A 13,225-nucleotide genomic window follows, 5' to 3' on the forward strand; every position below is an offset into this window, starting at 1 on the left:
GTTAGATCTTCGGAGTCCCGAACTGGTTGGAGGGTACTGCCCACAATGCTCCAAACTTTCTCAATTCGGGATAGATCCGGCGACCTTGCTGGCCAATGTAGCGTTTGGCAAGCACGAAGCAAGCGGCAGAAACTCTCACCGTGTGCGGCGGGCATTATCTTGCTTACATGCAAGCCCAGGATGGCTTGCCATGAAGGACAACAAAATGGGTGTAAGGCTACTGCGGTTGACAATCAAAGGGGCCATGCTATTAAAAGAAATAGCACCATCACTTCTGGTTGTTGGGCCTATGGCGGGCAACAGTCAGGTTGGTATTCCATCGCTATCCGGTGCGTCTCCAGACTCGTCTTCGCTGGTCATCAGGGTTTAGTTCGAAGTGGGACTCATCACTGACGACAATTCTAATCCAGTCAATGAGATCACAGACCGAAGACATCGGCAACTGAGTTGAGAGTGCAACAAGCCGACTCTGCATCAGCAGTTCCCAGCTTCTGGCGGCTCAACAGACGACTTCGGACTATTGTGGGCGTGGAACCCTACGGGATAAAAAGCTGAACGTCCACGTCGTGAAGATGCCACTGAGGTTAGGTGATGGGAACCTCTATCAACTACAAATGCCTCACGACAGGCAATGACTCGTTCAACAGTGACCTATCGAGATGTACGACACAAGTTGTGGGATTGGATCAGGAGACCACATAATTCTAGCCATTGAACATACCTGCAAAAACAATTTTTCTTACGGTACTCTTCTATTTAGTGCAGCAGACCTGTTTCACAACGGCTGGGCAGCTGGAAACGACTTGACGCAGCCCTCGGTGCTTAGCGAGCCGGTGCTCGGTGCCCATGCTACGTCGGCGCGTCACTTATCATCAGCTGAGCTGACGTTGAGAGAATTATCAGCCGCCATTTCCCTACAGCCTGGCCGTCCCGATCACCTGATTTAAATCCGTGTGACTTCTGGCTGTGGGGCTATCTGAAAGATGTTGTATTCAGTGTTCTGATTGCAAACGTAGCTGCATTGAAGGCACGCATTGTGCAACACATTCTGAACGTGACCCTGGAAACACTTCGAACAGTTGTGGAACATGCTGTTCCTCCATTTCGACTTGTTGCAGAAAACGGTGGGCAGCATATTGAGCATGTTTTGCGCCAGCCACAAGGAAATTAATAATCCGATTTGATTTGGATTGGAGATTTTTATGCGGTTTTTGGCCTCTGGATAGTTAAAAACCGATGTGAGTGATGCTTTTTTGCGGTTTTTGGCCTCAGGACAATTAAAAACCGATTTTTCCGATCCGATGTGATATGACTTTGCCGGCCGGTGTGGCCGTGCGGTTCTAGGCGCTTCAGTCTGGAACCGCGTGACCGCTACGGTCGCAGTTTCGAATCCTGCCTCGGGCATGGATGTTTGTGATGTTCTTAGGTTAGTTAGGTTTAAGTCGTTCTAAGTTCTAGGGGACAGATGACCATAGATGTTAAGTCCCATAGTGCTCAGAACCATTTGAACCTTCTGATATGACCTTTCCGTGGTGGATGGGCTTACGTAACTAATAGTATCACACCTGTACACCTATGTATACTGAGTAGTACAGTGTATTTAATGTAAACGTACACCTTAGGAATTGTTGTATGATTCGTTTGTCATTTGTAGTCGATCACTATTAAATTATGATGCTTACAGCGCCATCTGTTGCTACATTTTGTAACTATTTATTTTTCTTCTGCCATATGTTTTCCCCCTTCTCTGGTAACATTCCGTAGTAATTTGACGTCATTCTGACCAGTGGTGTAATTTCTACAGCGGTTTGAAAGTTTAATTATAATCACCCTTTATTAAGCGTACCACCGACTTTGAACGTGTATTTTCGCTAACATATCGAGGGTAGACTGAAGTCATCATCAACTATAGTCGTACTCGTGGTGTAACTATTTGAAATGAGACTCAAGTTTTCTCTGAACTATTTAGCAACTGTATCATCTGATTCGGGGTCGGTAAAAGAAACCAATTATTAATTTATTCCGATTGTCAGGTATAGCCTCTATGCATGCTAACTCATATTAACTATCTATTTCAGTTTCACTACAAAGGAAAATACTTCTAACACCAACAAATGATCTTCCACCGATTGTATTTAATTTATCCTTTCTGAGCACCGATGGGTGCCTTGTAAAAATTTAGGCTGAACTTATATCCCGCTTTAGTGAGCTTTCCTTATCTATACGATTGCAGCTTCAGTGCTTTCTAATAGCGCTTGGAGCTCTGGTTTTTTCCCAACACAGATACGACAATTTAGAACTGCAATACCGATTATTGCTAAGCCTTCCCTAAAAGGATGCAGAACGCCCTTTTCTCGAGGTCCTCTAACCTAAAAATACCGGCCAGTCCACACAGCCCCGCTATACGTGTAGCCGTTTTCTGTGTGTAGTGGACCCCTGATATATTAAGCGGGACCAAATATCCAACTTCCCTACGGTGCAAGTCGAGAAATCTGCAGCTGACACGGTCGCAGAAACGTTCGAGATTATGCTTCAGACGCTCCACACAGCTCTGTAGCAAAAGTCCGCAATCAGTCCTGTCAACAATGCTGCAGATGGTAGCTTTGCCTTCATCTCGCAAGAAAGACTGGCTGTTTTTTTTCCACTTGGGATAGCAGCCCGAATCCAGAGAGAATCTCTTCTGATCCAACCATCAGTCGCTTGATGAATAAGTTGTCTGCTTCCGAAACAGGTTAGGAAACACAAACTGAACGGCATCGTCTTTGAGCGTAGCTTCACATGTTTCAGTGATCTTGTCGCTATCAGTTGTCTTAAATATTTGAGAAATCATTCATCTAAAACTCGTTAGTTAAGGCCTCTCTGCACTGCACCAGTATTTGCTGGTTTATGTAGTTAAACCTGCCACCTTCATAATGTATTTCAGCCAAATTTCATGTTGTCTTAGCAATATTACATGCACCCTAATGCTGAAATAAATTACACATAGAGTACGAAAAGCCGCAGTACAGGGAACTATTGAAATGACCACGACCATCGCAAGTTCGTGCTCAACATGCGCGCTCGCGGCTGTGTGTGTGTGTGTGTGTGTGTGTGTGTGTGGTGTGTGTGTGTGTGTGTATGCGTGCGTTTGTGCTTGTGTGTGCTTGCGTGTGCGTGCACGTGCTCATTCATACACAGTATTTATGAACGAATTACGTTTCCCACGATCTGGAAAGATTTTCGAGTGAGTAAATAAATGAAATTAATTTGGTACTATGAAAGCGAGTCATATAAAGATAGTGATTTGAGAGACAGAGCACTGTAAAATTGAGTACTATATGCGAGAAATAGCCCCTGCGTGTGATTTGACAGCTGAGAAAGTAAAAACTAGAAGCATTCGAAATACTGACATCAACGAATATAATAAAATTTAAAAATCTCTGAAGAGACAGCATTTTCGTCTTCGGCTGTTGCCCCCATTTTATTTCTGATCATAACCCGTTTTCGGATCCTGCATTAGGGTTTCCTTGGATTTAACTTTTGCCTCAGCTCTAAAGCCATAACCCGCATATAACATTAATACCCACTCATACAGGGCACGGCAAAAATAACTGCTTTATTTTGGAAATGAATATAAACATAACCTTCTGATGTACCAATAAATATTCTTTATAGAAATAAAGTAAACAAAATGCCATTTACAGTAACAGTTTATATCAACAGGTTCTGACCAATACATAGCTCAAATTGCGGCCTTCGTTCCTGATTCACTGATTGAGCCTCTCTCAGAAGGTTTCCATGAACCTGCCTGTCATATCGGGTGGAATGGCAGCAACCTCGTTTGTTATCGCTATCTTAAGAGCTTACATGGTTTTGGGGTGATGCTGAAACATCTTGGATTTTAGGTATCCCCACGGGAAGTAGTCGCAGGGTATCAAGTCGGTTGAGCGTGGCGGCCACCTGATACGGTCGCAAGTTCGAATCCTGCCTCAGGCATGGATGTGTGTGATGTTCTTAGGTTAGTTAGGCTTAAGTAGTTCTAAGTTCTAGGGGACTGGTGACCTCAGAAGTTAAGTCCCATAGTGCTCAGAGCAATTTGAACCATTTTGAGCCACCTGATATTAATTCGTAAGGAAACAACGTGCCCAAGAAACATGTCTCTCCGGATTTTAAGTGCATGACGTGACGTGTCGGATGTTGGATCATTTTGTTGAAACCAAGCGTTTTCTGCTCAGTGATCATTAATAATATTGTCACTTTTGGCCGGAGAAAGTTTTGCAACATCGCACAATAACGATCACTGAATTTACTGTAATCGTCACACCGTCTTCTTCAAAAACCCTGGGACCCAACACACCAAACTGGAAAACTACACACCAACCTGTTGCTTTCAGACTATGTTGTGGATGTTGGTGAAGTGCTCGGGGATTATTTTCAGACCAGTGTCTGAAATTTTGTTTATTTACTGTAATCGAAAGATGAAAACTGAGTTCACCGGGAGAGAGAATGACATCTGTACACCGTTCGTTTCCAATAATATCTTAGCGCAATCTCATATGGGTTTAAAAGTTTCTGTCATTCAATTCTTGAGTCATCACAATCTTATGATTTCCGTGAAGAATTCTGCGAACACTTTGGTCCGATAAGAATAGATTCGTCTAGTGTTTTCGTGCATAACACTGTGGAGACTGCTGAATCGAATGCCTTACTAAAGCGACATTCTCCGGTCCTTTTGCAGTGCGAGGGCGGCCAGGAAATTTCCTCGGATTTACCATTTTGAATACACATAGGTGTTGCCAATAGAACGATAATCGAACAAATACTCTTACTTCTTCTGGAACGTCTATCTGCTTTCATAAAATCTACGAATCTTCCAGACCAAGCTAGGCGGGCACCTTCAATGAATTATGTTTCTTATTTTTGCAAGTCATATCGACAACATATTATACTCGGACGGCACAGAATGATTCCTCCGCCTGTAACAAAGTTTCGTCCTGTGCTATAGGAAAAGGCAATTTGGCAGCGCTGTAATCAAATGTAGAACAAGTATCTTCATTCAGTCATACTGTTCACCTGTATTACCAAGCTAGTCCACGTTAGAATACTCGAGTTCGATTATGGGTTTCAGTGTATTTTTATTTTGTAGACTGCATGATAAGATAGCTGTCTTTTTAATCGTTATAATGCAATTAAAGCAAGTCTTATGCGAAACAGTTGCTGTTATTTAATACCAACACAGAAATGAAAATACAATCGTTTTTCGTTAGTCCAATTTCAAAGACGTATTTTGCCTTTTAATGTTTATTCTATTTGCTTCTAACTATATACACCTCCATGCTTTCTCGTCTGTTGCCAACATTGCTTCCCTTTTTTCTTCAAATGGTTCAAATGGCTCTGAGCACTATGGGACTTAACTTCTGAGGTCATCAGTCCACCATAACTTGGAACTACTTAAATCTAACTAACCTAAGGACATCACACACGTCCATGCCCGAGGCAGGATTCGAACCTGCGACCGTAGTGGTCGCGCGGTTCCAGACTGTAGCGCCTAGAACCGCTCGGTCACCCCGGCCGGCTCTCTTTTTTCTGTTGTACCCTTCCTCCAAAGTGAAAAATAAACCGACTACGCATCTCTGTTTCTTGGTTTTCCTCTGTTCCTGCTTCTTTTAACCTACATAGTTCCCATGCGTTCAAGAAAATCACTTCGTCTAAGAATAATGTTTCACAGTACTCCATCGAATGCATTTGAACCTAGTTTCCGATATACCTTCCTGTCATTATTTCCATCGAATAGTACCAACTGTCGGTATCGCGCTTACCATTTTTATGTGCTGTGCAGTACATTGCGTTAGGATTTTACGTCACTAGTAGGGCTATACTTCGATTGAAATTATTTTGTGATTACAGACTGTAATGGCGCGGACAGTGTAGCCAACATGCACATTTTACAAGGTGCTGCGCGTACCTACTAAACAGACAACACAGGGAGTAAGCGGCTCTCGACGATGAACTACGATTCGACGGCGGCTGGCCCCTACCACTCGACTCGCTGAAACATCAGTCACAAAGCAATTTTAATCAGAGTATAGAATCCCACTCCACACATACGGAATAGTCAGTGTTCAGGTATATAACAGGAACTAACACTCAATGCAAAAAAGCTGCAAAACATGGGCTCCAAAATGCATATCTGAAGAGCTACGAGCACTTCTTCAGTAGTGAAGATGAACAAGTGTTCACTGCTCTAAAGGTATGCATTTTAGAGCCCATGTTGACTAGGACTTTTGTTGCCTCGAATAATAGTTCCTGTCATATCACTGAATATTGAACATTCCTCCTGAGACACCACTATTTACCAAACACTGGCCTTTCTAACTGGACGCTGTGAGCATGTGTAACATGCCCGCAGAGCTATGCTGTCTAGTTATTTCTGCCCTACGGCAAGTAACTAATTTTAACTGATTATTACTCTTCACGAATATTTCTAGCATGTCTGATCAGTGGTTTTTATATTTAAGACTGAAAAGAACTTGAGTTGCAGGAGATGTTTAAGAAACAGTGTACTTTACAGAAATAAGCCTAGAAACGGAATCGAACTCTCGAAATCGAGTATTCTAACGTGAAATGTTACCCACTGCACTAACTGCATAACACAGCTGTGATATCGTGTGACTAGGGCCTCCCGCCGGGTAGACCGTTCGCCAGGTACAAGTCTATCGATTTGACGCCACTTCGGCTACTTGCGCGTCGATGGGAATGAAATGATGATGATCAGGACAACACAACACCCAGCCGGGAATCGAACCCGGGCCCTTACGATTGACATTCCGTCGCGCTGACCACTCAGCTACCGGGGGCGGACGTACCACAGCTAAAAGGTACTGAAAGAAGATACTTATTGTAAATGTGATTGCAGTGTTGCCAAACTAACTTTCTCTGACGTCCATTTTCTGCAGAAAATATGCGCGGTATGAAATTTTGTTACAGATATTTTTGTACTCTTAACATGCAAGGATTCTCACGATTGCGGCAGAGTATGCGGATTTTGGTTTACCCTACATCCGAAGCTTGTACTTCAATATTAAGAATTTTCGAGGTCATTTAACTTCCCTCTTGTAGGTCCACCATTCTGTAGGGTGATTTCCATTCAGGATAATCGCTACGGGCACTAGATGGCACGCAGTCTAAAGTCTCTAGTGACGCTTTTTTTAAATTTGTTGGGCTCTCTCAGCACAGTGGTTACAACACATTTATACTTGGAGCGTGTCGCAATTTAGCCGAACTGAGTGGGTGTGATGCGTGTTGTGTTGCAGGATGATGAGCGGCGGCGCAGGCTTCCCTCGCACGGAGCGCGGCGCGCGCAGGCCCAAGTGCGCGCGCTGCCGCAACCACGGGCTCATCAGCTGGCTCAAGGGGCACAAGCGCCAGTGCCGCTTCCGCGCCTGCGTCTGCGCCAAGTGCTCCCTCATTGCCGAGCGCCAGCGGGTCATGGCCGCGCAGGTACGCCATACCTCTAGTATACCACGTACCATTACAGACAGGGTTGCAGTTTATCCCCATGTTATTCCATCAGTACGGCGAGCAAGCAGTCACAGACAACAAAGAACTAGCAAGGTCAAGCCTACCCTTTTTGTGTAATGTTCTGGGTACATGAAAATATGTCTTCAGAAAAATGCTCTGAATATATGCTACTGTCTAAAGTTTCGACCTCAGAAATAATTTATAACACAATCTGACCACATTTTATAAAAATATTAGCTGAGTAGCCGGCGTCGCCTAGATGTGTTAGTCATCTCGTACTTCCCCCTCTCTCTTTCCATCTTCCGATACTCTCTCTATCCACCTCCTCCGCTTCTCTCTCTCTGTCCTCTTACTCCCTCCTCTCTCTGTCCATCTCCACCTCCCCCATCTCTTTGTCCAACGTCCATCTCCTCCCCTCATCTGTCGATCTCATTCCCACCCCTCTATCAGTCAATCTCCTTCTCACCCCTCTCTCAGTCAATCTTCTGCTTTCCCCTGTCTCTGCCCACCTCCTCCCCCCCCTCTATGTTCGTCTCCTCCCCCACCTCTCTGTGCATTTTCTCCTCTCGCTCTCTTTGACCATCTCCTCCTCTCCCCTATCTGTGTCCACCTCTTCCGTCGTCCTCACGATCTGTCCATCTTCTCCTTCCCCCTCTCGGCCTTTCCATTTCTCCTCCACAATACTTCTCTGTCCCTCACCCTTCCCCCCCCCACTCTCCTCTAACGGAGGCGGGTGGTCCTTACCCTCACAGTATTTCTTTCTTGATAGTAAGTAACATGTTTACGAAGTTTGGCTGAAATCGATCCAGAGGTTTAGGAGGAGTTTTTTACTCTCGACTTTAGATACGTACGCACATGTCGCAAGTATTTAACATATTCCTCACATACTTCTACAGACACACGTATTTCACCTGTATCTCAGCGTACTTCGCCCTGAAATTTCGTTTTCAGGAAGCACATTGCTTATGGCTCCATTCCTCCTGAACTATGAGTCGTACAGAGACATAATTCTGCGAGCACATCCAGTAGTATATGCGAATACTGTCTGCAAAATGCGTTGCTAAAAGAGTTAGCAAAGAAGTAGAAAATTTAAACGCCATGCCTGATGCGGTCGCTTTACTGCATGAACAGTGAAAATGTAGTAAGAGATCAACTATTTTCCTTTCAGCATTTTGTGAGGGATATCGGCGAGAAAAGTCTAATAAAACTTTGAAATTATATGTAAGGTTTGTTGTAAGTAACTAAGTGCTCTCATTCTCAAATACTTGATGAATAAAGTCTGGATATTTTCGCGTCGTAGGCTACACTGTTTTTCCACTCCCACCCCCACCCCTTTGACAGATAGGTGGTCCCCCCTCCCCCCCCCCCCAGAGCTTCTTTCCAGATGTAAGTGATATGTGTAACATTTTTTCGTTCAAATCGATCCAGTAGTTTAGGAGGTGATGTGGCGCATACATACCTGTACTTACATAAATAAATCAATTTTTATATAAGAGAAAAATAAGACCCACCACGAAAGAATTATCCAAATGGGACGGAAATCGGCAGAGTTAATGTACATTTACAGGCAAACAAATTATTACAATTTCAGAGAAATTTGATGATTTTTCAAGAGAAAGAGCTTCACAAACGGAGCAAGTCAATAACGCGTTGGTCCACCTCTGGCCCTTATACAAGCTTGGCGTTGATTGGCAGAGTTGTTGGATGTCCTCCCCGCTGCTATCGCGTAAAATTCTGTCCAGCTACCTAGCTAGATCGTCAGAATCCCGAGTTGGTTGGGGGGTACTACCCATAATACTCCAGATCCCGAGAGTTTGCCGGCCAATTTAGGGGTTGGCAAGCACGAAGACAAGCATTAGAAGCTCTCGCCATGTGCGGACGGGCATTATGTTGCTGAAATGTAAACTCAAAATGCCGGCCGGAGTTGCCTAGCGGTTCTAGGCGCTTCAGTCTGGAACCGCGCGACCGCTACAGTCGCAGGTTAGAATCCTGCCTCGGGCATGGATGTGTGTGATGCCCTTAGGTTAGTTAGGTTTAAGTAGTTCTAAGTTCTAGGGGACTGATGACCTCTGAAGTTAAGTCCCATAGTGCTCAAAGCCATAAGCTCAGAATGGCTTGTTATGAAAGGCGACAAAATTGGGCTTAGAATATTGTCAACGTATCGCTGTGCTGTAAGGGTGCCGTGGATGACAACCAACTGCGTCCTGCTGTGAAAAGAAATAGCACCAGAGGCGTTACTGCTGTTTGTCGGGCTGTTTGTCGGGCCGTGTGGCACGTGATGGTCAGACTGGTGCCCCACTGCTGTCCGGGACGTCTCCAGAGATACATTCGGTCTGGAATCTCATTGACTGGAATAGAAGTGTCTTCAGTGCTTAGGATCGCTTCGAACTGAGCCCCGGGGACCAGCAAAGACGAGTCTGGAGACGCCCCGAACAGCTTTTTAGGATTCCAGTCTGACTGTCGCCCGCCGTACGGCCCGACAACCAGGAACGCTTGTCAAGGCTGCCCTTTCGTTTCATCGCAGGACCCTTTTGGTTGTCATCCGTGACACCCTCTTTAATAAATTATCCAGTTTTTCTGAAATTGTAACCATTCATCTGTCTGCACATATACATCACATCTACCGATATCCGTCACATCCGGATAATTCTTTTAGTGATGCGTCGCGTTTTTTGTATTAAAGTGTAATATCGATGGATTCAAGAAAAGGTAATGCTTACTTTTGGCAACAGAAAGAAAAGAAGGCATAAACGAATACTTGAAAGAAATTTAAAATCATAGCTACGTCTAGCAAATTCATAACCTGACTCGGAGAACGAATAGTTGAACTTCCTTACAGATAGATCATGTGCTGTGAGCATGCGTGGCTCTGTCTGATAGCGTAACATCTCTTCGCACAAAATCTGAACACAAAAGTGTACAACAATATAAAAATTGATGTATCTATGTAAGTACAGGTATTTATGCGCCAAATCTCCTCCTGAGCTACTGGATCGATTTGAGCCAAACATAATACACATATCACTTACTATCAGGAAAGAAGCGCTGGGGTGGGGGGACGCTGTAAGAACCACTTATCTGTCAGAGGGGTAGAGGTGGGAGTGAAGAGGCAGTGTAGCCTACGACGCGAAAATATCCAGACTTTATTCATCAAGTATTTGAATGTACTCTGATAAAGAGCAAGCTGTAGCAGAGTCTCCACACCACCATTTACCTTCTAAATTGTAAAGCATTTAAAGGATAGGAAAAGATTTCTGTAGTTGTGAAAAAGGCTTACGATGATTGCAGTTTTGTACCGCATTGACTAACGTTTCTACTGAAGGCAGAGTTCTGATTAAGGTTCGTGCTTGTAATTAAGTAAACATACACAACTTGTCGCATCTCTGAACATGAATTCAAAAATGACAAGGAAATGAAAATAAATCGTAGAAGCTTCAGTTTAATGATGATTATTACGACTCAGTTCATGATAACTGATTCAAGAAACTGCAATTGTCTGTACGTAGATCACATGGCATACGTGGCCACCACATGACCAAGGAAAAATTCCAGGTACATCAGAAAATCCTGAATGCATTTAAATAAACGAGAGTGTGATGTAATCAACACGACTAGTTTTCAGATGAACTAATGAAAACCGGATACTGCACCATGTGTATCGATAGTTAACTATCTTATTGAACAACGGAAGCTAAGTTTGAACACAATTAGAGGCAAATTGTTGTTGTTGCGGTCTTCAGTCCAAAGACTGGTATGATGCAGCTCTCCACGTCTCTCCATCCTGTGCAAGCCTCTTCATCTCCGAGTAACTACTGCAACCTACACCCTTCTGAATCTGCTTACTGTATTTATCTCTTGGCCTCTCTCTACGATTTTCACCCTCCGCCCCCCCCTCCCCCCCAAGCATCAAGCTTCACTCCAGTAGTAAATTGGTGATCCCCTGATGTCTCAGAATGTGTCCTATCAACCGATCCCTTCTTCTAGTCAGATTGTGCCACAAATTTCTCTTCTCCCCAATTCTGTTTAGTATCTCCTAATTAGTTACGTGATCTACCCATCTAATCTTGAGCAGGCTTCTGTAGCATCACATTTCGAAAACCTCTATTTTCTTCTTGTCTAAACTGTTTATTGTCTATGTTTTACTTCCATATGTGGCTACACTCCACACAAACACTTTCAGAAAGGACTTCCTGACACTTAGAGCCATACTCGATGTTAACAAATTTCTCTTCTTCAGAAACGCTTTTCTTGCCATTGCCAGTCTACATTTTATACCCTCCCTACATCGACCATCATCAGTAATCTTGTTTCCCAAATAGCAAAACTCGTCTACTACTTTAAGTGTCTCTTTTCCTAATCTAATTCCCTCAGCATTACCTGATTTAATTGGACTACATTCCATTACATTCGTTTGGCTTTTGTTGACGTTCATCTCATATCCTCTTTGCAAGACATTGTCCATTCTGTTCAACTGCTTTACCAAGTCCTTTGCTGTCTCTGACAGAATTACAATGTCGTCATCAGACCTCAGCGTTTTTATTTCTTCTCCCTGGACTTTACTTCCTACTCCAAATCTTTCTTTTGTTTCCTTCACTGCTCTGTCAATATACAGATTGAATAACATCGGGGATACGCTACAACCCTGTCTCACTTCCTTCTCAACCAGTGCTTCCTCTTTCTGCCCCTCGACTCTTATAACTGCCATCTAGTTTCTGTACAAATTGTAAATAGCCTTTCGCTCCCTGTATTTTACCCCTGCCACCTTTAGAATTTTAAAGAGAGTATTCCATTCAACATTGTCAAAACTTTCTCTAAGTCTACAAATACTATAAACGTAGGTTTGCCTTTCCCTAACCTTTCTTCTACGAGAAGGCGTAGGGTCAGTATTGCCTCGAGTATTCCTACATTTCTCCTGAGTCCAAACTGATCTTCCTCGAGGTTGGCTTCTATCAGTTTTTCCATTCTTCTGTGAAGCATTTGTGTTAGTATTTTGCAACCGTGACTTATTAAACTGATAGTTCGGTAATTTTCACATCTGTCAGCATCTGCTTTCTTTGGAATTTGGATTATTATATTCTTCTTGAAGTCTGTGGTATTTCACCTGTCTCATGCATATTTCTCACCAGATGGAAGAGCTTTGTTATCGCTGGCTCTCTAAAGGTTACCAGTATCTGTAACAGAATGTTGTCTACTCACAGGACCTTGTTTCGACTTAAGTCAGATTCTTCACGCAATATCATATCTCCCTTCTCATTTTCATCTACGTCCTCTTCCATTAAAGATCTGAAAATGCGGGAAATAAATATTACGCTAAGCTGCAAAATGGAAGACATTATCTAACCATATTTTTTGTAACTTACTGCCTGGTACTGGTCATGAGAAAGTAGCTTCAAAGCAAGTTACCACACCAGGCGTCCGTACCAAACACGTGGAAGCAACGGCCAAGACACCAGATTCCCTAGTAGATAACCAGCAGGTAACTTTGCCCGAAAGAGAACAGAATAGAGAAATACCTCGTTCCTCGTTCATCAGGACTCACAAATCAAACCACACGGCCTATACAGACCTGTAATTGTCTAGCACCTACTCCAAACTATATCCTAGCAGACATGCCATTACTTGACTAGTCAAATGCTGTGATAACTTTAATAATTGATTACCTTGTGCAGAACATCTTTCAACATGTGATTCTTGAGTTTCTCCCGGCGTATTTGATAGTCAAAAT

At 43.5% G+C, this 13,225-nt stretch overlaps 1 protein-coding gene across 1 annotated transcript in view; it reads left to right on the plus strand.

Annotated features, from left to right (window-relative positions):
• The first annotated feature begins 7,293 nt into the window (after positions 1-7,293).
• Positions 7,294-13,225, plus strand: part of LOC126184244 (doublesex- and mab-3-related transcription factor A2-like) — a 56,030-nt gene continuing 50,098 nt past the window's right edge. Inside the window, exon 1 of the mRNA XM_049926614.1 lies at positions 7,294-7,479. Coding sequence (XP_049782571.1) covers positions 7,294-7,479 — 186 coding nt within the window. The remainder of the gene's footprint in view (positions 7,480-13,225) is intronic.

Source organism: Schistocerca cancellata, chromosome 4 (genome assembly GCF_023864275.1).
Source record: "Schistocerca cancellata isolate TAMUIC-IGC-003103 chromosome 4, iqSchCanc2.1, whole genome shotgun sequence".
NCBI lineage: Eukaryota > Metazoa > Arthropoda > Insecta > Orthoptera > Acrididae > Schistocerca > Schistocerca cancellata.